Source organism: Passer domesticus, chromosome 6, assembly GCF_036417665.1.
Source record: "Passer domesticus isolate bPasDom1 chromosome 6, bPasDom1.hap1, whole genome shotgun sequence".
In the NCBI taxonomy this organism is placed as follows: domain Eukaryota; kingdom Metazoa; phylum Chordata; class Aves; order Passeriformes; family Passeridae; genus Passer; species Passer domesticus.
Genome location: NC_087479.1, coordinates 44754419 through 44781808, shown reverse-complemented (window position 1 = coordinate 44781808; position 27390 = coordinate 44754419). Strand labels below are relative to the sequence as shown.

At 47.4% G+C, this 27390-nt stretch overlaps 1 protein-coding gene across 1 annotated transcript in view; it reads left to right on the top strand.

The window, feature by feature from the left end:
• HRAS (HRas proto-oncogene, GTPase) overlaps positions 1-27390 on the top strand; it is a 39923-nt gene that overhangs the window by 8907 nt on the left and 3626 nt on the right. Inside the window, exons 2-3 of the mRNA XM_064425104.1 lie at positions 20566-20719; positions 25282-25460. Coding sequence (XP_064281174.1) covers positions 20609-20719; positions 25282-25460 — 290 coding nt within the window. The 5' untranslated portion in view covers positions 20566-20608. The remainder of the gene's footprint in view (positions 1-20565; positions 20720-25281; positions 25461-27390) is intronic.

The following is a 27390-nucleotide window of genomic DNA, read 5'->3' as shown; positions in this document are numbered from 1 at the left end:
TGTAGTCGCCAATCCATGGATGCAAACTGAGCTGTGAAAGCTGGCTTGAAATTTCTACTGTTTTAAAGAAAAAACAAGGTAATTGCCTTGGAAAGGGAAAACAAGGATGCTCTTGAGAAGGCTAAGGAGTTTTACTGAAGATGTACAGTTTTTTTTTAAAAAAAAGATGTATAGAGTTGCTTATCTCAAGTGTGCTCCTTGTGAAGAGGTGGGAAGCTGAGTGCCTAGGAGAGGGATGGGCTTTCTTAGAGCATGCTACAAAGTACATGCTTTTTTTGGCAAGCCCTGCAATTGCATTGCAACAGGGTTGTGAGGTCTTGTTCAGGTTCAACTGAAGTTGGACTGCAGTGGCTGGGCTGGTGGGTAGTGCAGCATCTCTCAGGTCAGTTCAGGTTTTCATCTCCTTTGTTTCAAAGTCTCTGTTCCTGGAATTAGTTTATTTAATTTGCAGCTTAGAGCAATTACAGAAGAAATCCCAGAGGAGGAGAAAAAGAAAAAGAACACTACCACCTGAACAGATCAAAATAATCAAATGGATTATGTTGTGGAACTGGGATGTGACTGGCAGCTGCTGTGGGGATGTGGACAACCAGCAGTCACACTTTCTCAGCATGGCTTGCTGTCCTGGGGCATTGGGAGCAAATACTGTTGGGATTAGAATGCAAAGAGATAATGTTTAAAATCTGAGGTAGGAGCCTGTGAGCTTGGTGACAACTGAATGCTGGGGTAGAAGAAAAAGCTTTGCCAACAGTAAGTCGCACTTTCAGGGAGCTCAGTTAAATTTCTCATTTTCTTCTGAACCCTTCAGTTCAGTCCCATCTTGGGTTAATGCTGTGCACTCTCTTCCATGCTTGCTTTTTTCCCCACTATTTGATTTGAGGGCCCTTTGTAGCAAGTTATCCCCCATGCATCATGTTATCGGGGAAGTTATTCTGCCTGCAATCCCTGTCTGAGCTTGATTTTGTTGTTTTCTGTAGCAAGAGGGCTGATGGCTTCACAGATCTCAGAATGCCTCCTCCATCTCTCCCCTGGCCAGCCTAGCAGCATGACAGCTCCATTTAACGTGCACCACCTGCTTTGACTTCCTTCCCCTAGGCTCATTCTTTTGCAGTTGTCTGCAGCGAGCTCCTGTGTTGCCTGCCCCAAATGATTGTATATCAGAAGTCAAGAAAAGGAGAAGAGTTCTCAAGTCTGGCCTGTAAATCCCAAGTCTCTCTGCTAGAAGAAATGGCAGTCCTCTCCCATGTCCTTGACCTAGCCCTGCTGGATGTGGTCATCCCTCCCTGCCTGTCATGGTGCATCTCTTGATAGGCACAAAGTGAGCCTTGCAGGCTCTCTGGGTTCTCACGGCACAAAGTGTTTGGTGCCTGGGATGTTCTCCTTTCTTCACCTGCTAACACTGAGGCAGGCTGAGACCTGCAGCTCTGCCTTCTCTTCAGCCATCCCCCAAAATTATTTGGATCCACTTGGAACATCATTACAGGGAAGGTGTTGTGAAGTTTTCTTGATGGTAAACACTTCAGGGCTTGGGCCTCTCATCTCCCACTTGAAGTGTAGTGTTACCCTCGGGCCTTAGGGACTGAAGTGCTTTTGTGTTAGGTGCAGGGTGAGATAGTTTCTCTCTGAAAAGCTTACCAGTAAAGTGCAAGATGGGGAACATCAAGGTGCAATTCCCCTGTCCAGATGTTGGCATCTAACATCCAGCCCCTCAGTTCCCCTATACAGGCAGCAGAGGAAGTGAAACGAATCAGACTGTGCCTGTCTCTGCTCATTGATGATAGAGAGGCTCTGGATGATGGGCTCTTTTGGACATATCTGTGCTGCACCTTGTCTAGCTGCACTGAGCATGCTGGGGTAGCACACAAAGGAGGCAAGACTGTTGAATGTGGTCTGTCCTTGGCTGTCTGATCTAGTAAGCATGTTCATCTTCCTTTGGTCAAGAAGCTACCCTTCACTTTGATTCCTTGCTGGCCAAGAATGGAGGAGAGGGATGACATCCAGACAGCAATTGGAAGACCAAGTTAAACACCTCTCAGAGGTGCTCCTAGGACAGAGCTTCAGTCCTGTCCCAGCTGTGGACCAAGGGGTAGTTTAACCATGTGAAGGCAGAAAGTATGGTATGAATGGAACAGTTTTGTCCTTGGTTCATCCTTTCATACTGAGGCCAAGTAGCTGCTAATATAGGTCAGGGATTACTCTGGTACTTCTCAGGAGCTTCTGACCTCCTGCATGTGCCCAAATAGGTATCGTGTTGGAGTGGGGAAAGACATGAGACCTCTATATCTAGAGCTGAAACAATGGCATGGGGACTTCAGAGTGCAAACCAGCAACTGATAGCAGCAGGAGCCCTCCAGTGTCTCAAAAAGGGTGTTCTAGGATTGCTGGGTAAAACTCTTTCTGTTAGGGGAAAAAGAGCCTTTTTCCTAACACTGAAGCACTGCTACATGCCCTATTGTGGCTTTGAGGATGATGGGGCAAGTTTCTGTAGATTGTATCCTGTTTGACCTGGACCTTTATGGTTTCTCTGAAGAGCCCTGCATGGTCTGCAGGGAGCAGGTTGGAGGACACCTAGAGCTGTTCTTGAAGGAACTAGAAAAATGAAGTTGAGCCAACTGAAAGGAATAAAGCCTCATAGCCTGGGGAGGATTTTCTTGACTGGCTGAGTTTCCCCTTTGATTTGGAGCACTTGTTCCATCATGCCTTTTGCTGGGGAAGAATTAGCCCAGTAGCAGAAATGCAGTATACTGGGCGTTTTGGGAGTGAGAAACCTGTCTGCAGCAGGAGCCCACAGAGCTTGCTCTCAGTCTCTGAGTCCCTGTGCAGACAGCTGGTTGCAAGCCTGCTCAGTAGGGGGTGGTGCCATGCCAGAGTCCTTGCTCTCCATCTCATGTCTGTGTTGTCAGCCTGATTCAATGCTACAACCCTGAAGAAAGAAACAGTTTTATACCCTAATTTTGTTTGTTGTTGATACTCGTGCTATCATTCCCATCACTTCAGACACCCATAAAATGGTGTTCTGGAGAGTCTGTCTGGTGTGTGCACTTTACTATAGTGGGAAGTCTGTTAGGGGCGAAATTTCTGACTGGCCCTAGGTGGGAAACACACATACTGTGCTACAGAAAAAGGCAAAAAATTACCTTATATTCCATTATATGGTGTATTTTCCTCACTTCACAATGCATCTGATCTCTCCCTGCTGTCTTTCCTGGCTGCATGGGTCCACTTCAAACTTCTGAACTTTTCATCTCATGCTTTTAGGGAACAGAGAGGGCAAGTATGAAAACCCTCAGGAGATTTTTAATTCAGTAAGGAAGGCATATCAGGGCTTGCAGTTACCATATGTTTTTTCTCTGATACTTTCCTTGCTGTCCTTTCCCTCTGACCTTTGGTACAGTAAACAGCAGCAGTGTTTGAAGAGCGTCCCAACAGGGAGGCACCTGGCACAGCATGGGGTCCCTGCAGCTCCCCTGCCTTCCCAGGTACGTGCTTAGGGCCAGCCTTCTGCTGGCAGCATCCTGCTGCTGGCTGGATGCACCGTGACAAAACAGTACTTCTTACTTGCTCATTTTGCCACTGACAGCATGCTGGTTGCCTTGTCAACAGGAGATGTTTTATAGGTCTCTGGAAGATTTGCAGCAGTGTCACTCAGCTGTTTGCTCTCCTGGTTGAACAGGTGCACATACAGGTCTTTGAAATCTGGCGGGAGAAACCAGCATCCATCCCTCCCTTTCACAAGGGTTTTGTAACTATATGACCTTTTAACTAATTTTCCTGACTCCCTAATAACATATATATGTAACTAAATCTAGGCAGACAAGGTCATATCAAGCCTTGGGCAGGGGAAATTGTATAATACCATCAAGTTGCCTTTTGTGTCCATGGTAGACCAACCTCATTGAACCAAGAACTTCCTTAAGATTTTACCTTTAGGGTGGGAAGAGAACTCATCTCAGGAAATCCAGTTCCTGCCCGTAGTCCACCAAAGGCTGCTTTGGTTTCTGATTCAGCTCTGCAAATACTGTCTAGTGGCTTCAGACTGGATGTGAATTTGGCTGGTATTATTTCCCCTGTGAAGGCTAGAGCAAGAGAGAGAAAATTAAAGTAGCTTGTCTTAGCCTAAGTCAGCAATACAGAGTTGGAAATTTCAGTAGATCCTAATGAAAGGTCCCTGCCTTATCTGTCTTGATATTTTGCTGGTTGCACAACTTGCACATCCCATAGATGCAAATATTTTCCTGGGATTGGCCCTGGTTGCCCAAGGAGGGTGTTTGTTCAGATTCTCATGCTTTGCAATTAATATAAGCTTCTCAACTCCGTGTGAGAGAAAGAAAGGGAAGTGGTGCTAAGTGGTTTGTGTTTTTTTTCTCTCTCTGTGTTGTTGTTCTTCACCAGCTGGCTACTTTGAAAAGAGCATGTTGTGGTTTTTTCCTTAAGGAGCAACGTGTTGCTGCAAATTCAGCTTTGGAGAGGTTGTGGGAGCTTTTGTCCGTTGGCACTGCAGCTGCTGCGAGCAAGGCACAGACAATACGTGGTGCTGTGGGTACCCAGCCTGCAGCCTGAGCTGGCTGGAGGGGATGCAGGATCCTTCTTTCCCACTGCATTCCCACACTCACTTGGTGGTGGCTGGGAAATGCGAGTCCTTGCCTTGCTCCAGACTATGCAAGAGCAGCAAAGTTCACACCATGGGATGTTGTCAAAGGAATGAGAACCTGTTTCAAGTAAATACCTTTTCTCTGCCTCGTTTAGCTATGGCAGCCTTATCTTTAGAGGGCTGTATGAAGTGTGCTTGTCACAGCTGTGTCAGGCACCCACACAGCTCACGGAGATATCTTGCGTGTTCTCTTCTGAGCTACTGGATGAAAAGTGGCTACTTTAGAGTGTAAATTGCCTCCATGGGTTTAAAAGAAAGTATCTAGTTTAGACCTAGAGAGCACAGTTCATGTTTAGATGCAGTGAAAAACCTTTGAGTGGACTTCATGAAGTCCGCATTCATTGTATTTTTCAGAATACTTTCTGAGCTTGCATTTGTTTTGTGCTCTGCAAAAGCAACAGTTCCTTTTGGGGCTGTAGAATAAAGAATAAAACACTAGCTTAAAGTGTATACTTGTAGAATAAAGAATAAAACACTTGCCTAAAGTTGTGTGGAGGAGTTGTCACCCTAGAAAACTCTGGGCCGTTGGCTGTGTTTCACAATGACCTTGGCCAGTCACACTGCTGTTGTCTTATGACCATGCAGCCACTTAAAGGGAGGAAAAAAAGGCCAACTACATGAACTTTTATATCTGATCAGAGTTTTGACTGTTAGCTTAATTCAGATTTACTGTTGGAGTTGACATAGTATGTCCTGAGTTTGATCAAAACTGAGGAAGTAAGGGAAGATGGTTGCCTGTGGAATGTCAACCACCACGTGGAACAGTTCCTTTATGGAAGCTCTCCATTTGGGCAAGAAATACTAGCCTATAATATATTTTCCTTCCTACAGCTCTTCACCCTCTCTGTCCTAATCTTAAGTCTACAGGTGAAAGACAATAATGGTAAATCCTAGAACCTAATCAGCCTTTGATGGAGGGAATTGATTAAGAGCAAGACAAGCTCTATGGAAGTTTTTAAAGATGGATTGTGAAGCTGAGTTGACAAACTTTCAGTCTTCTGAGATCTATTTTTTCTTTGCTGTTGGAATAGGAATTTTTATCTTGTGTTAATATAATCACATTACAAAACACTGCAGCTTGTATTTTTGCTTGAGTGGTGCTTCAGGTTGAAGTTGGCTGGTTTGGCTTATGAGATGGTGGTTTTCTGTGGGATTTTTCTATTTTTAGAAAAAGGTTTTTGCAAACACTTGATTAATTAATTTAATTTTATGTCTTCAGTTGAAGTTCCTTTGTGGGAACAATGAGAGCTTTGTAGGAACTGTACCCACTACACCATGCTGTGGCCTTGAAGGTTCATTGCAGGGACACACATGGTCCTCAGAGTGTTGCTTTCTGAAAATAAGAGGATTTTAAGGGAGAAATCAAGCAGCAGTTTATTTCTAGCTAGGTGTGAATGATGTACAAGAGTGAGAGACTTCTGTGTGTTACTTAGGAGCCCTGAAAAACCCATGGTGAGCTCCACTACCCTTAAATGAAGAGGGAGCTTTATATCACCCCTGTTCAAAATCTAACTGGTGGCTTGTCTCCTCCAGGCACCTGTGAAGGTACATGATCATGTTTGAGATCTCACAATATTGGCAAGACTGTAAAATTCAGAGTTCAAGTTTAAGCACTGAAGTTATTCTTCTAAAGAAAGAGAATTTTGTCATACCAAGGATCTGAGGAGATACGAATCCACAGAGCAGAGCTTCTGATTGCAGATACTGTTGTGGTTATCTCCTCCCTTAAGGAAAAAAAAAGCCAAAACCCAAACCACCAGAACTCTGAAAGAGGTTCTTGTCCAAAAGTGAAGATTTTCTGTAGTTGTTCCAAATGACTGTTTCCTCAGGGGGATCATTTTCATAGCTTATGCACAATTCTTTAATCCAGCTTGAAGCCCTCAAGACAGATGGGGTCATGACAAGAGCCAGGAAGTTCACATGATCTTACTGGACTGGATCATCTTTAACAGTGCCAGTTCACATCACCTGTCCATTTCTTGCTTTTTCCAAACCACTGGGGAGAGAAATAAAACCCTTAGCAGCCTTGTGACATTTAGCATTACTCAAACGCTCTTGCAATCTCGAATGGTCAGCAAAGGGCAAATTTTGTGGGTGTGGGTGAGCAGAATTGGAGAGGAACCTCAGATCATGCACACGATCAGGCTTCCACTACTTGAACAGTGCCTTCTTAGCTGTTACAGTCTGTATTTACAGTAGCAGACCAAAAAAAGCCTGAGGGTGTGAAAAGGGATGATGCTGCCACCAGTATGAGCAAACTTAGGTCTTTTGGTGCACATCCCATCTCTGTGTCCCCCCCAGCTCTGCCTGGAGCTGCTTTTAGTAGTATTTGCTGTAGCCCAGGAGGTAGTTGCATGAGCTTTTTGGTCCAGTTTTCAACCCCCTTTCCAGAGATCACGGCTTAAGTATCAGAGCTTCAGTTCTTGTGTCTTTGCTCATGCTTGCAAGGCAAGGATGACCAGCTGAATAAAAGGTCAGGACTCATATGCTGGGGGCTGATGGCAAAGGGTCATAGCATGAAATACTCCCAGCAGTCAGGGATTTGCAGAGTGATGTAGGCCATGTAACAGATCTTCACACACACAGCACATAGAAAATATAATAACTGTACTTGTAATAATAAAGTTGTATTGCTATGCACTGGGGAATTGAAGGCAGATGCTTGGATTTTTCCCAGTGGGCTGAAAGGAGGTTCTGATTTTTATTTATTTATTTATGTATTTATTACATGTTCAGCCAAAGCCAAAGAACTGTGAGTCAGTGTGATTTTTCACTGCTGGAGTTCCTGTGCCGTGGTCCCCAGGCATTGTCTAACAGATGCCTGTACCCACACAAGGCTGGGTGAACCCAGACAAGGCAGACTTATTTTGTCACTCTGTTGCACAAACTCCTTAGGGAGCGTCTATGTACGCTTAGGAGTCAGTGGTATGGGAAAGCCTCTCTTAGCAGAGGGTCCTGGCAAAACACTCAGCTGCTGATCCCAGGAGCAAATTCTCTGTGCCAGCACCATATGCAATTCCTCATGGCAGCCAGATCTCCAGGCAGGAGGAAACAACTCTTGCCACCTCCTTTCTTCTTCTGCTTATGATGGCTGGGTTTTATAGTTGCTCTGTAGGCACTCTGTGTGCCTCCCTGGCTGAACAAAGGTGTATTTGTGCTTTCAAAGGTAATGCCAGTCTGCCTCACTGCTGTCTCAAGATGCAGAGAGGGATAAGTGCTCCAAATGGGCTAAGGTTGAAAATTAAAATAGACCAAGTGAGATCCTCAGCCAGTGTTGATTTTCCTGGCTTTAGTGGCACCAATGCAAGGACTCTACTTTTTGCCCTTTCCTTAGGGTGAACTTTCAAGGTGAGATCTCAGTTGTGGGACTCTCTTGTCTGGATCTTACTCCCTGTCCTCTCCCTTCCTTTGGGAAGCTATAAACACTTGCACCTTGTCCATACTACACACAGATAATGGCTTAGGGCTGTCAGGAGAAGTTGTCTTTGAAGTTCTAAGTTTGCCTTCTGTGGTTATTTTTTTCCAGGTCAAATACAGAACTGTTTGCATGAGCCTTATAAAGTCTGAGAATAAATCCAGTGAATACTGCTGTGTTTCTAATGTCTCTGCAATGTGTGCTTCCCCAGTGTTGCAGAGCTCTGCTTGAGCAGCACATGAGAGAATCTTGAGGGGCTGGGGGGAGATGGCTGGACACCAGGAAAGAAGATGGGAAGCCATATATATGCATGTAAAAACAAGTGATGTTTATAGTTGTGGCATCTCATTGCTGCAAGGTGTTAGGGAAGTCAGTGGATTCAGAAGATAAAGATTTGAGTGTTGTATGGACAGCAGGGATAACCAGAGCTAGACATTTTCAAAGAGAAAACTGGTGTAGGGGCCTTCTTTATTTGCTTTTCAGATAATCTGGCAGGATGAGACCCTGCTCTGGGACCAGAGATGGTTTCCACTGAAAAGAGTAGAAGAAAGTTTTGGGCAGTGGAGAATTCCCAATGATGTAATTGGTGCCCAACCATCGCCTACACTGCCCTAATGAAGTTACATTGCAGTAATTACAGTGCAATACAGTTCAAAGTTCAGAAGTCCTTTTTTCTCTTTATTTGGGTATTTTTGTTGTTATTGTTTTTTGTTTGGGGGTTTTTGTTTGTTTGTTCTCTGGGGTTATTTATTTTTTGGGGTTTTTTTTGGTTTGTCTTTGTTCAAATGTGCTGGAGCTATTCCTGCTGCTGCATGGGATTTGCCTGAGGACTTTGCCATGCAGAGGTTGATCTGTGATGGAAGCTGCATTGTCACGCCTGACAAAAGGAGCTTCAGCTTAGAAGGGCACCTGCAGGATCACATTGCCCCATTTTATTTTTCCCAAGCTGTGACTCCTCAGATGTTTTGGGTTGTACTTTGCGTGGTCCCTTTCTGTGCTCAGGATAAATGAGTGCTAAGGGCAGGGTGTTACAAGTGTCAGCTGTGTCTGGTCACCAGGTGCTTGCCAGAGTAGTACCAACTGCATGCAGGTGTTGATCTCTGGCTGACATCTCTTACTGAAGACATTCTTGGTCTAAAGACTTTAAGGTTTTCTTCTTTCTGTTTGCAGTTAGGGGATTGTGTCCAGGCTCCCTTGCATCTCTTTGTCTGTTCACTTCATGGATTTTCTGACACTTTTCCACAGCAAGATGTTATCCCTGAAGCTCAGGGCATGGCTTACTTTCTATCTGTAGGTCTTTCAATCAAGCCAGTCTGGTTTATGTGACTGGAGTGTTTGCCCACTCTGTTGTGCCTATTGCAAGTGAGGACCTGAGGCCACTGTTGCTCTTTTCTCCATCAGTTGTGGATTTGTGTAGAGGAACACCTAAGATGGGCAGGGCCTTTGGAGCTTTATGGCCATGTCAAATGCAGAACTAAAGCCAGATCTGGATCTACCTATTGCCTCTACCAGGGTTGTCCAAGAGACTGGAGTTAAGTTAGGGTTTCTACAAAGCTGTAGGTACATCTAACCTTTAGGCATTATCAGAGGGACTTCAACCACTCTTCTGCTCTCAGGGGCTTGCTTATTTGTGAATCAGCTTGTTGAGCTCCAGTGTTGAGGAACCACATCTGACACAGGCTTGGTGTCTTGCATTTCTGTGGTTTCTTTTCAGCTTTACTTGGCCTGCAGATGCTGGCTGTGAGCCCACCCAAATCCTGCTTGTCGTCGTTGCTGTGGACTCCCAAGGAAGCTCTGGAAGGAAACCCCCCCCGGCTTTTGCTGATTGTGCAGGTCTGCCAGCAGATGCTGGAGGCTGCGACGGAGGTGGTGGAGAAGGCTTTGTGCTCCTGTCCCTGCACACTCAACCACAGCCACTGATGAGCAAATGTTTTACAACAAAAGCTCGAATGTGGGGGAACAGAAATCCCCAGCTTTACCATAAGTTTCCTGTGTGACCGTCAGGAAGTCACTTAATTGTTGTGGGTTCTTCATTGCAGGGTGGAGTTCCTTGTTCCTTTATCTGCTGTGCCAGTCATGTGTTGCTGAGGGGTGGGATATATGAACCTGTGTGGAGGCCACTCAGAGTTGAAGGAGCATGTCTCCTGTGTCCATTCTGTGATCCTTGCAATACAGGCAGGATGAGTCCTTGGTCAGTATCCCTTTGTTGCTCCAGACCCAAAAGGGGAATGCCTTCCTTTTCAGTGTGGAGAGCTGCAATCCTCACAATCCTCAGTCTTTTCTGTAGCAGGTCTGTGATGTGACAGTGATGCACCTAACTCCCTCACAGCAGCATTGCTTGGATTTTTTTTAAATCCAGACTTCTGCAGAGGGAGGGGATATGAGCATCACATTCACAAGTGTGATGTGGCTGAGATTTACTATAAGCAGCAAAGTGAGGTTTGGGTAATTCAGGACACTAATTTAATAAAGTTGTGCCGATCCAAACTTAAATCCTGCACTGCAACCTTTGGACGTTTCTGTTTCTGTCAGGTTGTGTGATGGTTTCCCAGCATTGCACACACAATGCATTGGTTGGCTCTGCATGGCTACAGACTTGGTTGTGATGAATTCATTCATAACTGTTGAAGGGCTGGGTTTGGAGGTCTTCTGTGGACCTCTCTGCCAGCAGTGCTCACTGTCCCATCCCTCTAGGCTGCAGCTGGCTGATGCTGCAGCTGCCAGGTCCATAAATCAGCAGCGTGCCCCTGAATATCTGCTGCATAATGACTGATGCATATTCATGTTTGCTATGTTGTGTCACCCTGCTAATAATGTATCTTGGTGAAAAGGAGAGCAGGGACAGGGTCCCAGTAACTGGTGCCTCCTTGCTTCATTTTATCTCCTCTCTCTGCTTCCACCTTATCTTTGGCTCCCTAAGATACCCCCTCTCTTGCTTTTCTAATGTATTTTCCCCAGCTGCTTCTCTGAGATGTGCTAAAGCAAGCCCTGCAGGTTTGCTTTTTGTTGTGGTGCCTTCTTCCCCTCCATCCCTGCTCTGCTAATAAATCAAGGTGTGTACCTGCAAAGGCCCTGCAAGGACTAAATGAACAGAGGAGGGTGATTATGTTTGAGCATGTGAATTGAAAAGGCCTACTAATAAAAAGACACTCTGGAAGTATCTGGTCTTGGCCGTTCCTTTGAGCTCCGTTTTTGAATGAGCTTTTATTGGTGTCCCATTGGGAATGGAAGGGTGAGAAGGTTAGTTTTGGTCCCTCATCCCAAAATGGACTGTCCCTCACCCACAACTCACCTGTGGAGAAGATGCTGTTGCACCTGTGCTGCTTTACCCTCTGTCTTGAAAAACGAGGAGGAAGAAAAGTGCTGTACCACCTTTCCCTGGAAAAGATAAAATTTTGCAAGATATGATTAGCAGCCTGTGAAATCCCACATGTGAGAGAGGCTGGATGGAGGTTGACTCTGCTTTTCTTCTTTCAGTACAAGACGCTAAGTGCTGCCTAGGGAAGCTGGGGAAGCCAACTTAGGTACTAACCAAAGTATGTCCCAAGATTTGCCTGAGTCCAAACAGCCAGGACTGTCTGTCCTGGCAGGGAGGGATGCCTCTCATTCCTGCCCTGTATTCCTTCTACTAGGAGTCACTTGAACCATTCCCAGAAGAGAGGACCCTATTTCTCTGTGGAAGCTTGTTAGCCATCCAGAGGGTGAGTGCCCCATGGGCAGTAGCAGACTGGGCTCCTGCTGTCCCCAGCATACTCCTTGGTCTGTTTTTATGCTGCTGGCCAACATCTTCCACCTTTTATCACCCAAACCCAGTGCCACTGGCTGTCTGGAACTTTCTGCTGCAGGAGTTGTGCAATAGGACATGTGCTGTGTGAACCATTCCATTCCTAGAGACTAGAGTTCACCAATACTCTTATAAATCCTATTTTCCTTCAAAAACTGACCTTTAAAAAAATCTCTTAACCATTCAATGCTAAAAAAACCAAAACAAACACCTAAAAGCATTATCAAAACAATTCTTGAAACTTCCCAGATGCAACTACCCTGTTTTCTTATCCATATATTTGCTGGTAAAATATATGTGTTGGATTTAAAGCCACCAGGAAGTTGAACAACCATACCTATTTCCATTACAAATTCTTCTCAGTGAAAAGGGCTTGTATGCATTTCCTGAAACCAGTTTCCTAGTTTTTCTTTGTCAACAGTTGTTTGGGAGGAATACGGAAGGACAGGGAAAGGGAGGAGACAAGACAGCTCTTAGGGAGAGTGTATTGCTTGACTCTGGGGTACCTTTTTTGCTGTGCATTAGTGGTGCTCAGGTTGGGATTGGCCATTTTCTTAAGTGATGTAGGTAGCCACCTTATACCAGTGGCTTATACCCCCCTTTCTTGTAGCTGGGCTTCATGTGAGGAAAACAGCAGAGCCTTCCCCACTGCTCTCAGCCCTACCTGCATCTCTGGGTGCTAATCTGTGGATCAGAGCATCTGCCCCTCTGCTGGCTGCCTGTGCCCATGACCTAATTGTGATTTCATCAGGATAATTGGAGAGCAGGCCTCTCTTACAGTACTCTCTGCTTTCCCACTTGATGTACCCTGCCTCCCCAGTTGGCTCTGCCTTGGGAAGCTGAGCTGGGGATGAGCTGCCAGCTCTGACAGCCCAACACAAAGACTCAGCAGGAGACCAACAGCTTTCCCATCCAAAACTTCTGGGGTTCTTTTGTTTCCTTTTTTTTAAATCTCAGGTGAAAACCCCAGATGGGAAATCACATTGCCTGAATTTAGTTCCCAGCTTTACCACCACTGATGGCTTTGGGCCAGTCCCTTGGCTTGTTTGCATCCTCTTGCCTGTCTGCAGTGAGTAGGATGGTGTTTCTGTTCATGCATGGCTGCCTCCAGCTCTAGCACTGGGTGCTCCATCTCTTGCAGCTTAGTAGTGAGCTCTGAATTTGTCCCTTCTTGTGCTGTTGCAGCAGGGGCAGATGGCTACAACCTGCCCTAGCATGATGACAGGAGCACTGGGCATGGGAGAGGCTGCACCTTTCCCCAGCAGCTTGCCTGCAGCTGCTCCTTTCATCACCAAGAGGACCAGGCAGGATATACCAGGTACCTTAGGAAACCAGCCTGGAGACAACATCTCTTGTAATTCCACACCTTTACTGGGCAGTGTTTTCCCCAAAGCTTGATATTCTCTAATAGCTGTAATTACAGAGATCCACTTCCACTGACGCTGCATACTCATGTGCTCCAAGTTTCTACTTCATTGCACCTTATATCTTGTGGGAAAATCAATACAATTTGGTACAGAGACTGGCAAGACAAGAGATTATTCAGAGCCTGGGTTCATGGTTGTGTACCAAATGTTTTAACACTTTACATTTACTGCCATCTATAATGTGGGTCTTGTTTTAAAGCTTCCTGGGTACCTGTCCATATTTTTATATACTCAAGATATATCACACTGCCTTTCATGTCTATAGCATCTCATTAATGCTTATAGGTGGAACTTTAATGTAAAGGGAAGTTAAAAGTTGCCTCTTCTCTTGAGCTCTGTTGTACAGAGTACTGTTGGTTTTTCTGAAAAAGGCTGGGAGGCCTGAGAGAAGTCTCTTTTCTAGGGCGAGGTGGAGGGTTGCCAACCCAGGCAGGGAAGTGTCTGCCTCTGAACCACCTGCTCAGCCCTGGGAGGCTGGAGAGGAGAGGAAAGTGGAGGAGTCCTGGCAGTTTGCAGCCTTCTGCATCTCCACAGTGAGAGCTTTATTCTTCCTTCACACTGCCTTCCCACACGTGTTGGTATGTTCAACACTGAGTCCTGACTGCAAGATAGGAGCTCAGGTTTTATTTAACATCTCACATTGTTCTGTCCTGCACTGTGGCCTCTTCATGTCTTTGTTATCCATCTTTACCAACGTTCAGACACAACTCCAGTCCCTTTCCTTATGCAGGTTACTCGTGCTCATGTAGAGTCTCAAAGAGGGCTGAAGTGTTGGATCATAAATCACAAGTGTAATTTGAAAACTGTCTTCAGTTTTTTCACATCACAGGCTCTGCCAGATGCAGGGAACTGTGACTTGGGTGCTAGCACAGGTGGTCTCTCCCATCTGAATGTGATTTTTCTTTTAAAGGGTCTGTGTTCAGCAGTGGTGTGAGATGCATAATTTTCTTGCCTGTTTCTTCCACCCTTTCTGTGGGCTGGCAGCAGTTAACCTGCAGAGCAGTGTGCTTTCCCTCTCTGGAAGTTAGCTTGGAAGCTTGGTTCTTCTGCAGAGACTGTGGTGGGATGAGTAACTCGGTATCAGGGAGACAAAGAGAGTGGTGGTGGTGGGAGGTGAAGGTCCCACCATGACTCTAAAGCATATCCCAGCACCTTCCAGTTTCCTGACTGCATGCTGCTCCTCGTGCCCCATTCATGATGCTGGAGACATGGCCATGAGCAGTCCTCACTTACAAGTTTGTGAGATAATGGGCCTGCTTATCTTTCTCTGGAAAATAGTAATTTTGGTGGCCTGTATTGGGTGTGGAGAGTGGGGTGCATGGGCAATTTCTTCACCCAGAGGAAAGCTCTTGTGTAGCTGGTTTTTCTCTGGGTTTATTGTGTTACTGACTGATTTAGGTTGTTTGCGATTTTGGGTAGTTATAGCTACCTACCAGTTGTTTTTCTTGGAATAAGCTGCCAACAAAGAACTTTTTAAAAGAATATTTACTTTTTGAGAGGGAAAGTAAGAACAGTGTAGTCGTGCTTACTGCCAACAGCAGGTGATTGCACAGCTTTGTCTTTTACTTCAATGTCTGACAGCTGAAGCAGGAACCAGGTAGCAGAGAGAATGATACTGTCTTGTTTTCCTTTGTCCTTCCATATTTTCCCAAGCCCTTTGTGGCTGGGTAGTCTCTGGCAGAGGGGTTGTGTTGCGAGACGTGCTTTGACTGGAAACTGTGAGGGCTGGGCCTGGTGCAGTGACCAGTCCATGCCTGTTCACGACTTTGTGCAAAGCTGAGGCTTGCACATTGCTGCTGGGAGATGTTTATGGCTGCTGTGGAGAGCAATCCCTTCCTTCCAGACCTGCCTATCCCTCGGACCTGCCCGCAGCTTTCTGCTCTTCTTCCTCACAGGTTTCTTCTTGAATGTGCATCTGTATTTTGAGCCTCCTACATTATGTCATTCCTTACCCCTTTTCTTCCTTTCCTCTGCAGCAATATTTTTGTGCTCAGTCCCTTGGGACAGGCTGCCTTTTCCTTCAGATCCTGAAGAGCTAGCAGAGGATGGAAGAAGGCATTCTGCTTCTTTTTGGCTTTTTTGCCTTTTTTCCCCCTAATAGAAGACATTTATTATCTCCAAGTCATCTCTCCAAAGCAGGACCAGTATTTGCAACTTTTATTTTCTCTTTGGCATCTCTATCTCTGTTTTCATCTGTGAGGTGCACTTGTCTGAGTTTGCAGGTATACACCTAGCAAGCAAACAATAGGCACAATTGGTTAGATTTGTAGCTCACTTGTTGGTTTAAAAAGCAACACGTAAATTAAAATGAAGCATTGAATAGGCTTCATAACAGAGCATCAGCTTGCCAGCCTCAGTTCCCTAATCTCTTTGGGGCTGGACAGGCTATAAAGAACACCAGCATTTTGGTCCTTGAGTGGAAACAAAAGGTGGCATTTCACACCACTGGAGAGGCTCCTTCAGTCCCTCCACAGGCTGTGCTTTGTGATGTTGATGACAGTCTTGTGCATGAGCAAATGGAGGAGACTGGACAGTCACTGGGGTAAGCCAACAAGGTTTGTTTCATCAATGCTCAGAGATCACTGAGTAGGATTCCTGATGTGGGGGTGTGGATGACTGCTGGTAAAAGACTGGGATGAGTGTTGTTCTCCTGGAGCACTGCACACCATTTCTGCCTGCAGGGCATCTCTGCTGAAGGGAAATAGAATCAAACACAGTGGCATTTGTTGTCATATGGCTCCTCTGGACAGGGCTTTAGAGGAAAGGGTGCCTGGTCTGACATGAGCCCAAAGAGATTTGCAGAGTTGAAACTGACTTCTTTCTGATGCCTTTAAATGCAGAAACTCCCAGTGGGCAGGTGCAGTGATGGTGAATGCTCAGTAATGAACAGCTGTAAAACTTCTGGCATGGCTGGCCTTACTACAGCAGCATGGTGCAAACATCTGTCTCTTGACTTGTTTAGCTGGCTTGTCTGTACTGGGAGAGAAACAAAGTGATGGGAAGAAACAGGGGACACTGACAAAGCTCCTTCAATTAGTTATTCTGTTTGGAAGGGTGTCAGAGGCTCCCATGTGGTGAATGTGTTGGACACCCACTGTGTATCCCTCTGCTTGGCACCTGAGCTCTTGTTGGAACTGTGGTGGTGAGATGGGATGTACTAATGGGCCCCCTTGAGTTCCTTACCTGTGCTGAGTGAGTTTCTGGAGGCTTCACAGTCAGGTCTCCCAAACCACCTCTCTAGGATAGAGAATAGGGACCATGAAGAAGTTCAGGTTGTGTTTTGCAGGACACAGCTGGATCTCTGGGCAACACCTGTAGCCTTGATGCTCAGACCTACTTCAGGCCTTAGCCCTGTGACAGCTTCTGCCAAGCATCTTGGTCCTTGTTTCTGCAGGCAGGGTCTCCATGCTGCCACCCAGCATGTGCAGGCAGGGGAGGTGCCGTGCCCTCTGCCCTCACCCACGCCTCCATCCCCTCTCTGTGAGACAAAGGTAGGATGTTGGTGTCCGCCAGGGCTGGGTGCTTGCTGTCCCCACTTCCTGCTCAAGGCTGGCAGATGGCTCCTGTTTGCTGGAGCTCTGTGGCTCTGGCTACTGGGCTGGGAGCAGCTGCTGCTGCCAGGCGGAAGCACTCGGCGAGGCTTTCCTAGACAGCTTTGAACGGGAGCCAGGAGCCCTCACTACAGGAGAAAATCCACGAGGTCAGGAAATACAGCAGCAGCAGCTCCACGCTGGGGCTCTTGGCTTGGCACGCGGATCCCAGCCCTGCTCTTTCCAGACGGTGCTCCTGGAACTGCTCTCCTCTTTGCTGCCTCTCTCAACTGTTGCTTGACAGCCCTGTGCGTGGCTTTTGGGGGCTGTAGTAGTAGAGTGCTGCAGAGGTGATAAATTTGGATAGGGAAACATTAGATGGTGACCTGGATCACACTTTCAGATCTTGAAGAGCTTGCAGAAGATGGAAGAAACATTTTCCTGCTCTGTGTGGGACTGGGAGGCTGTGCTTTTGTGTTTCACTCAGTTATTTTGTGGTCAGCTGTGTGTGGGCTCTGTGTTGGCTGCTGAGCAATAGAAACTGGAAATCCTCACATCAGGAGAAGCTTTCACAACCACCAACAGGCTGTAAACCTCCATCCGCTGTGTCACCAGCATGAAGAGTGGGGTGTCTGTTACCATCTCTCTGACAGGAACCCCACTCTCTCTTCCCTGTGTCTGTTTTATAGGAAGCCAGAAACATTGCTTTTGGGGTGGTTGTTCCTTGAACCAGCCCCTATGGTGGTAGTGATGGTGGTGGTGATGTTTTTGTGGCGCTGAGGAACAGCCACCCCTGTGTTGAAACTATGGGTGCATCGAAGAGCAGCCTTGCTCTTCCCATGTTCAGGAGCAAAAAGTGTGATGAGGGTGTTACAAGATGGTGTTGGTAAGCTCAAGGATAGGACCAGTTGCCAAAGTTTGGCCATATTGAAACCTCTGCTTTCCCTGCAGCCTTTGGCTAGGCTGCTTCTTTCTGTGGAATTTGCCCATGCCCTGGTGTGCTGATGGGTCTGCACACTGCCCATGAGGAGCTTGCACTGGGGAAAGGAAGCGAGCTCCCCTGAGTGTTGATTTTAGCCCACATTAATTGGGGCAGCTCTCATGCCCGGAGCTGTCCATCATTCCCCATGCTCTCACTCTGTATTAGGACATGTTTAACAGCAATGGTATGGAGCAGGTAGGCTGGACCTGCCCTCCTTTGCGAGCTGCAGAATCTCTCCTGCCATGCAGGGCGAGGATGGCAGAGCAGTGGAGAGTTAGCTGGGATGACAGCACCTTCGAGGGATGGTGTCAGTGAGCAAACACCAGCATTGCAGAGCTCTTCCCTGTAAATTGTCCATCTGTGGGCCACAAGCAGAGAGTAGTTCCTTTGTCCCCTTCATTTTCCCTGTCTCTTGGGTGCATGAGGGACAAGATGTGGGTTTGTGTTTCTGTGGAGGAGCCAGACCTTAAAACTCTGTGCTAAGGCGGTGATATGCAGGGCTTGCTGGTGTGTGGCTGCCCCTCTGCTGTGCACTGGAGCTCAGCTGGGGTCGGGAGCAGGGGAAGACACTCAAGCTACTGTGGGTGACCACCTTGTCCCCACCTCCTGCTGCAGTGTGGACCATAAAGCTGCTATGGCTGTGTGGGCTGGGGGTCTTCCAACAGAGTAGGCAGTGCCTTCCACTGTGGTGGTCTTGAGGGAGAAGCCCCTCCTAGAGAACTTATGTCTTCTCCTCCCCTGGGGACTCAAATCTTTTCTCGCTGCCTCAGCAAGTCCTACAGGCCTGGGCAGTTTCCTTGAGCATCTTTGTGGCACCTGCTTCATCTTCAGATGCAGAGCAAAGTCCGTGTGTTTTGCTGGGGGATGGAGATCTGCCTGCTCTGTAATGAAAGGTGGGAGCTAGTGGCAGTGTTTCTTCACACCCCCAGGAGCCCTCTGTGTTTAGCTGTGAAGCTGTTTGCTGAAGGAGTGATTCCCTCCCCAACAGCTGTGCTGGTGGAGGTGGTCAGTCGACATTTCCTCCTCAGTCCCCTTTTCATCCTGTCTCTTCCCAGAGGGATGAGAAGCCTGGGGTGGGGATCTCTCTTTTCCCTAAGAAGCAGTGCATGTGAGAACAACATGACATTGAGGGCATGCATTAACAGAGCAGAGTAACGTGTGTGCACAGTCAATTAGTGAGATCATGCAGATTCTCTCCTGTAGCCTTGCTCTTCCCTGGCTGCCAGAACAGAGGCACATTGGACTTTCAGAGGAAGCAGTGTCACTTTCAGTTAGGCATCTACAGTATGACATTATTTGCACTTTGTTTCCCCCCACCATCACCACTTTTCCATCATGTTTAACTGCTTCTCTAGCACAGGAAATCAGAGGTCCTGCGTGGCATCGTATTTGTCACCTGGTTGCTCTTCTCCACGCCTCGTTTGTCCTTCTTTAGGATTCTTGATGCTGAGAAGGGCATGAGCTTTGTTTGCCTTTCTGCTATGAAGACAGCAGCTCAAGAAAGGGCTTTGGCAAGAGATGGTTGTGTCTGATTGCTCCCTGCTCAAGAGGGAGATGAAACTGTCTGGGTGGTTTAGGGTTGCAGTCAGGAGGGGACTGAAGGCAAAAACTTCTGGCTTCCTTGCCATTAGATCATTGCTGTCTTAGCAAATGCATCAGCTGTGGTCTGGATCTAGAGCAGCCTTTGCTGGCACAGTTTGTAGCAGCTTCCAGAGTTTAGAAGCAGGGCTGGCAAGTCTGGGGAGGAGGGTGGAGTGATTTAACTATCTGGGGTGGGAGGATTGGAGGAGGGGTTCTAATCCCTGTGAACACTGAAGGCTGTCTGACAAGGAGAACTGTGAGCTTGTCTTCCTGCTACCTGCTGCATTTTGGGTGGCTTCCCCAGAGCTTGCAGATGGTGGCTGAGAACGAGTATCTGACCCTGGAGTGACTTCCAGTGGGCAGGGCCTGCAGTCCAATGAGGGTGGATTTCTATTTAAACCTTTGGGGTTTTGTAATCTTCCTGAGTTAGTTCCTCTTTCTCAGCAGACTTGGAGCAGAAATTTAAGGGAGGAGCTGGGGGGATGTGAATCTTCTGCTGCTGAAGGGCCATGGGAGGTACACAGTACTGCAAACCACACAGTACACTGAGTGGTTTGCTCATCCTGACCCTAACCATCCCTGTCAGTCAGCACCTTTTGTGACAGCATCTCTTTCCCCTCTGTTGGGTGTGCCAAATCGACCTCGGGGGCAGAGATGCCCCTTCTGCAATTCTCCTTCTCACAATAGGAGCACTGTTAGCTGGAGGACAGGCAGAGGAAGTGCATGTGCCACTGTCTCAGCCCTACTGTGTGGTTTGAGGTTTGACACAGCCTTGAGGCTGAAGACATGGAGGTAAGAGCATGTTTGGGCAGGGCTGGACCTTTTCCCCTGCTCTTGTGGGAATTGACATCCCAACCTCATTGGCCAAGGGTTTCAAATCTATCTAAAGATTTCATATCATCAGCTTGAGATAAGGTAAACTGGGGACAGTGCTGAGCACTTCTGCAAAACCAGACTTCTTACACTGGTTGCTTTAGGGGTTGATGTACACATCCTGTACCTCTTGTTTTCTCATCAGTAATACTCTCCTATTGAAGTTTGCTCAAGGAACCTGTGAAGTTTGCATCCAGACAGTCAGGCTGAAGGATTGCAACAGACCACAGGATGAACAGAGTTTTTCTGTTTGGTTTGATGGATTATTTTGCCCATTTTAAAGTAACCTCTCTTAGCACAGTGACCATGTTTGTCCTTGCAGGTGGTGGTGCTCCTGGAAGTCCTGAGCTGGGGTCAGCTGGAAGATGACTGAATACAAGCTGGTGGTGGTGGGAGCAGGTGGTGTTGGGAAGAGTGCTTTGACGATACAGCTCATTCAGAACCATTTTGTTGATGAGTATGACCCCACAATAGAGGTAAGTGGCTCTGGGCATGGGGTCAGTCTGTCTGCATGTTTTCCACTTGCTTTTCTCCACCTGGTCTCCAACCCAGAGCATGCTCAGTTTGGTCTCAAGTCTGAACTTGGGCAGGGATGTTCCTCTGCTTTGCAGAGCTATTCTGAGTCACTGTGTGTGTGTTCAGAGGTCGCAGAGACTGACTGAACATCTCCTGCAGAAGGGTAGTGGTATCTGGAAGAGGAGAGGTGACATGGTAGACAGCAGAGACAGGCAGAGCAGGGCAGGGGCTGAGAGGCAGCACAAAAGTCTTCCTTTCTGATGAGATGACAACATAGGGAGGGATTAAAGGTTTAGAACTGAAGAGCCATTTTGTGCCTGTGCTTCCATTGCCCCTCCTGTGAAATCACAGTAAATGTATTGACTTTTTCTGTAGGATGTTTTGAGCTTTACTGATGAAATGGGTTTTATCAGAGCTTGGTTGTATTATGGATGTCTTGCAGTTTGAGCAAGACGTGCTGAGCAGCTGAACTGCTGTGCTCCCAGAGTGCTGCCTCTGCTTCTTCACAAGGAGTTAAAGGCTGATGTGTGTGTCTCAGTCGGCGTGGATGGCAGCACTGACCTATCTAGCTCAGCACCCTGCCTGAAGAAGCAGGCAGGGACCCTGTGGTCCTCACAGGCTGTATGGGGGCAGAGGGGGATTCAGTCTTCAATATCCATTGTGCTATTATTATTTTCTTCCATTTTTCAAAAATATGTTCCATTCTCCGTCTGCTTTCACCATAGTTAGCAATGCGCTAATTAGCCTCTGCATGACTTATACCTTTGTTGGGTGAGACGTAGGCAGTAGCCACTGCTCTGCATGAGGAGTAAAATCCACCCTGGGAAGGCAAATTGCAGCTCTGTCATGCCTCTTGAACAACAACCTCCCTGTCTGCAGTCCTAAAGGATTCTCTACCAGATGTGTATAAATGCAGCTGTGGTTTCTGCAGTTATTATTATCATAATGGCTAAAGGCCCCAGCTGGGATGAGAAATCTATTCTGGTAGGTGTTGTATGTGTAGTCCCCACCCTGAAGAGCTTACATAAACAAGCAAGACAAGGCTTGGTAGAAAGGCAGAAATAGTCTTAAAATCCTACAGACGGGAAGGAGAGAAAGCACTTAAAAAGCACGTGCTATTACATCATTTGGCCAAGGTCACCTAGAACATCCATGTCAGAGACTGGAATTTAATTTAGGGCTCCTGACTCTCCTTGCTTATGGATGCAATTGCCTTTGTCCCCAGCTCCTCTCCCCTCATGTGGCTGTCCCCAGTAGTATTGTATACTTTCCTCAGAAAACCATTCCAGGTTGTTTTTGCTAAAAGAGTGTTCATGGAGAGCACCCTCCTTGGGGAGACATCTGCAAGGATGCATCCTCTCTTGGACCTTAGGTGGGCAGAGGCAACTCTTAACCAGTGATGTGTTGGGTTTTGGCATCCTGTGGTTTTTGTCTCCAGCTGCCTGCTCCCTGTACGTACCCTGCAGGGAATTTTCTCCATGTAAACAGGCAGCAGGGAATGTAAACCTTGCATGGCATTTCCCAGCACACCCTCTTCACCCTACGCACTTCTGCAGTGCTCTGGGAGACGCCTGCTCTCTCCTCCACTGTTCACTCCAGCCCCATTCTGTTCTTCTCCTCTTCCAAAAGCTGCCACAAGCTGCTCTTCAGCCCTCTCACCCCTGGTACTTTTCCACCTGCGGGTACCACCAGCCCTGATGCCTTTGCAGCTCCCTTGGTTGTACCCTGCTTTTGCTGCTACCCCGGCCAACTACTGATTCATTTCAGGGTGATTCCTTTTAATTATGCTTCATTTTATGGGGATTTAAGAGACCGAGAGCTACCTGCCAGCCATCCAAATGTGACCAACAAACCACCTTCCTGTGACTAAGCTGCTTTGGATCATGCCCAGGAGCTGACTATGACTGTTCAGCCAGCTAACAAGCAGCACAGCAATGCTGAAATGAGCAGGATAAAAGTGGGGAGAAAAGATGATACGTGCATGGAGCAAAGGCGTTGCCCACTGCCCACATGGATTGAGCACAGGCTGTGCTGCAAAGCAGGGTGCAAGAAGATTGGGGTACACTGAGATGTTCCCCAGAGCAGGAAGCATGGAGTTTTGTTCCCTGTCTGGGGGTAGAGACCCTGACTGGGTATCTGCTCCCCTCCTACCCTCCTGATTCACCAGTGCAAACGTTTGGCTCTGTAACTCAATGCTGTCCACCCCACCACAGCACATTCTCACAGGCCAGCTCTTGGGCTGCCAAGGAACCTTAGGACCTTTGTTCTGGGAACAGGAGGGCCAAGGCAGCAAGGAAAGGTATGTCACTGGCACTGTCCCATGGTGAATAAGCAGGGATGGAATAAAGAGTTTCACTCTGTTGAGAAATTCTTCAGTTCATCTTCCAGCTCTTAGCAGCCAGCTAGTAATGGGCTGCCCAAACCTCTGGTCATGCATATCCTGACTGTAGTGCTTAGCAAATGGGCCTCTTGGCCTGGTCCCCCGGCACAGCTGGGCTGCTCCCGGCATCCGCCTGCGATCTTGAGTCTGAACCCCAAACAGATGTTGTTTCTGCTGCCTGGCACTTCACAGCTGGGTCTGGCTGCATTCCCCTCTGCTCAGGGAGGGGTGGGACATGCAGGGCTGCAGAGGAGCACTGAGGCTGCAGGGTGCTGGTGTGGGCTAGTGGCAGCCATGTCACTTGGTCATATGGCAGGGACAGCTGAGCTGCCATCCTGAGCTTCCTGGGGAGGGGGAGATTGAATGAAGCTGTACACAAAGCATTGATGGGGAGAGCTTGTCCCCTTCCTTTGCAAAGCATCCTCTGCAAGATTGTTTTATGTCTCTGCCTTGTAAGCCAGACTGGCCTTATGGGTGGCCTGTTGATGACCTGAGGTGTGGGATCTCTTCTCTGTCAGCATGCTGGGTGCTGGTGAAACGTCCTGGAACTGGGGACCTGGCAATTAATTGTGAACATGTGTGCTGAGAGGCTGGTCCTCTGTCCCAAGCCAAGGTGCAGAAGTGGGAGGATGCTTTGTGGGGCAGAGAAGGCACTCAGGTCCCCTTGCACAAAGGAGGCTCCAGATACATTATTGATTAGAAATGGGAGCACATTTCTGCAGGGCAGCCTGCCAGTTGCCTTCAGAGCAGTTGGCTGAAAGCCAGCCTTTCACTCCATGCTTATTCTCGATGGGTCAGCAGTCCACTTTTTGGGAAGGCACAGCTGAGAAGGTCGTGGCAGAACAGATCTCATCTCTGATTTCACAGCCCTCTCTGCAAGGTGAGGAAAGACTTTAATTAGCCCCAGCAAATGACGTTGTTGTAATGAACCAAAGGATAGAGGCCATGTTGGCCCCATTCCCTTTCTGTGCTGCTGCCAGTCCTGTTGGTGCCCTTTGCTGTGTCAGCTGTTTGTCTGCAGACCTGCAAAGCTCATCTGATAACATTGTTGTGGTCGTTGGAAGAGCAGCCGACATTTGAATTAATTTTAAACTGCAGCCGTAGCCTCTGCGAGTAGCTGCAAAGCACTGTGTGGTTGTACTGCTGACTTGTGCCTTTTTCATACCTTTCATTTTGGCTTCCTTCTCTTGCTGACAGCTGAGGATGCTGCACTGTCCACAGGGGATGGCTGTTGGAGAGGGATTTGGGATGTCCTCTGTTCAGGGCTGCCCCACAGCATCCCTGCTGATGAGACTGGGCACAAGGAGAAGCATAGTGGGGAGGAGCAGTGCTTTGAGGAGCCTGCTGTGAAAATGAAGCCTTTTGAGGGATGCTCTGGGTGATTTCCAGACCTTCTCACATCTATGACAAGTTGTGATTGCCTTTGCTGCAGGGAAAACCCCTAACTTCAAAGGACCTGCCTGGATAGTTCTTACCTCTCAAGCAGCCCTCTGGGCACAGACTGGTTATGGGAAACACCCTGTTCACAGTGTGATTTTATTTTTTTCTCATGTTTAAAGAAGAGGTTTACCATCAAACCCAGTCTGAAACCTTACTGATGGCAGCATTGCCCCTGGTGCCTGATTTGAGATGCATTGGAAGCATTGGATTTCCAGGTTATCTTAAACACCTTCCAGGCCTGCAGATCACAGATAGTGACTGGAAGCCCTGACTGGCCAGAGCTCCTTTCCTGAGTGTCCTTCCTCATCCAGCAGAAGGAATTAGAGCTGAGACTAAACAATGTCTTGTTGGCATTGAACTACTTGTTGAGGGCTATGTGGTGTGACAGAGATGAAGCTGCACCTGGTCTGCCAGCGGCAAGGCTGGGAATGGGGAGAGCAAGCTGGGAGCTGTCTTCTCTGTGGTTCTGACAGACGAGGAGAAACCTGCTTAGCTGCTCCCTTTTTCCTTTGTTTTTTTTTTAATTATTTTTCCTTTCCCTCCCATTTTTGAAAGAGATTGAGTTGTCTGTAATGGAAGCTGAACACAGGCAGAGCATGACCTGGCATCTTCCCAGGGATGCACTCGCTGCATCCCTTTGTTTAGCCAGATCCAAGCTCTCTCTTAATGCATCCTCCTTCCTTTCCCTCTCCTGGCCTGCAGGATTCCTACAGAAAGCAAGTAGTCATCGATGGAGAGACCTGTTTGTTAGACATCTTGGACACTGCAGGGCAGGAGGAGTACAGTGCCATGAGAGACCAGTACATGAGAACGGGGGAAGGATTCCTGTGTGTCTTCGCCATCAACAACACCAAGTCCTTTGAAGATATTCACCAGTATAGGTCAGTATCCTGGGAAGGGCCTTTTCCCACTTGTCCTGTGCAAAGGGGAGGCCTTGCTGCTGCAGTCTCCTGCCCACCCTTTTAAGTCAGGCCCCTGGTGGTAGAAGCACAGACTGCCAGCAAAGACAATTAGCTCAAGTGGCCGTTCCCCAGGGAAGAGACAGCGCAGACGGCTAATGTCAGTGACTCCAATAAAACCCTTCCGAAGGGATTGCTTGTGGCCTTCGGGGACCTGGTAATGCAATGTTCAAGTGTTTATGGTGACTAAAGAGAGAGCTGAGCTGTATGACCCCCCTCCCTTCCCTCCCTAATTAGTGGAATTGCTTTGTTAGTGCAATCAATCTCAGCGACTTCTGCTGGCCCCAGAGCTGGGAGAGGAGGCTGGGAAGGACACAGGGAGCTGCTTGCCCTGCTGTCCACTGTCACAACCAGGCTGTGGTCTTCCAGCTGCACACATGTGTGGAGAGACTCTGCCCCACTGGAGCTTGGTTTCAACCAGGGCAGAGATGGAGCAGAAGGGAAGTCAGGGCTCCAGTGAGGTGATTTGCCCAAGCAGATGTATGGGGAAGTGGTGATGAAGCAGGGACACTGTCCCACTACCTGTCCCAAGTCTCCTCTCTGTTGATGTCACTCCTGCAGAGCTGAAGAGTCAAGGGGATGTTGTAAACACAGCTGGAATCTTCCCTGTTTACCCCGATGCTGCTTTAGGGAAGGATCACTCTGCTTGTGCCTTTTTCTGAGCCTTGGCTGCGATGGCAGGCCCTTGCAGAGGATGCAGGAGATGGCTCTGCCTGACCCTGCTCTGTCACTACCCACAAGGGACTGTGTATTCCAGTCCCTCGTCATAAACCAGGGTCCCAGTAATCCTGTTGTTCTGAGGACAGGCACATCCCTTCCTTGCTCCATAGTTAGAGGTGCTGCTTGGAGCTGCTGAGATGTTTCAGTCTCATCCAAAAGGCTGTTCAGTATAATAGTTGCACAGGTGCACTAATTTGGCTTCTTTTAGCTGAACCAAAGAACAAAGGATGGGATTTTCCTAAAGCACCTGAGGGATTGAGCAACATTCATCCTTGTGCTGGGGCTGGTGCCTGTGAATTGCTCGTAAGATGGCTTGATTTCAAGACATCATGATGTAAACCATTAGCTTTCATCTCCTTTAGCCTGTGCTCTTTGTGTTTGCACTTTCAAAAGAATATTCCCCAGAGAAATGCTGGCTCTCCCTGGTTAGTAACCATTTGGAGGTATCTCTTTTCAGCTAAGTGTAGCCTGTGCACTAAATTTAGTACTTGCATTTGCTGATCAGGATGTTACACAGAACATTTAAATGGCTTTATGGCATGTCATGCATATAGTCAGACTTCATTTCTATGTTCTACTACATTAGAAAAAGATTATTGATTCTTTTGTGCATGAATGTCCAGCTGCCTTTGGATGGAAATTTGCATTCAATCAAAATGCAGAAATTGGCATTTTAAATCTTTTATTTGTTAAATTAAAACCATATTAAATGCTCTGGACCCATGAGCAAAAAAAAAGCTGTTTTGCATCTGAAGTTAAATGATTTATTAAGCAAATGAAGTTATTATCTATCAGAAGGGAATTGAACGGATTTTTTGTGGTCATAATGGCCTTCAGGATTTTTAGAAGTGATAGATCGCATCCTCACCCACCTAGTTTTAGATCCAATGTTGGAATGAAGAAGTGAGCATTACAGCTTTTTTAGTTCCCAGTTGGTTTCTCAACTTTGAGTGACCTGAACTAAACTGAAAGGGAGCAAATACTGCCTGTGCATCTGCAGAAAAGGTTACAGCTGCCAAAAGCTGCTTTATCAGCTCAGCAAATTCTGGTTGCAGGTGATTTTTTTCCCCATTTGGGGAGGATTACTTGACCTAAAATGTTGGAAACAGCACAGGTAACTGCTTGCAAATTC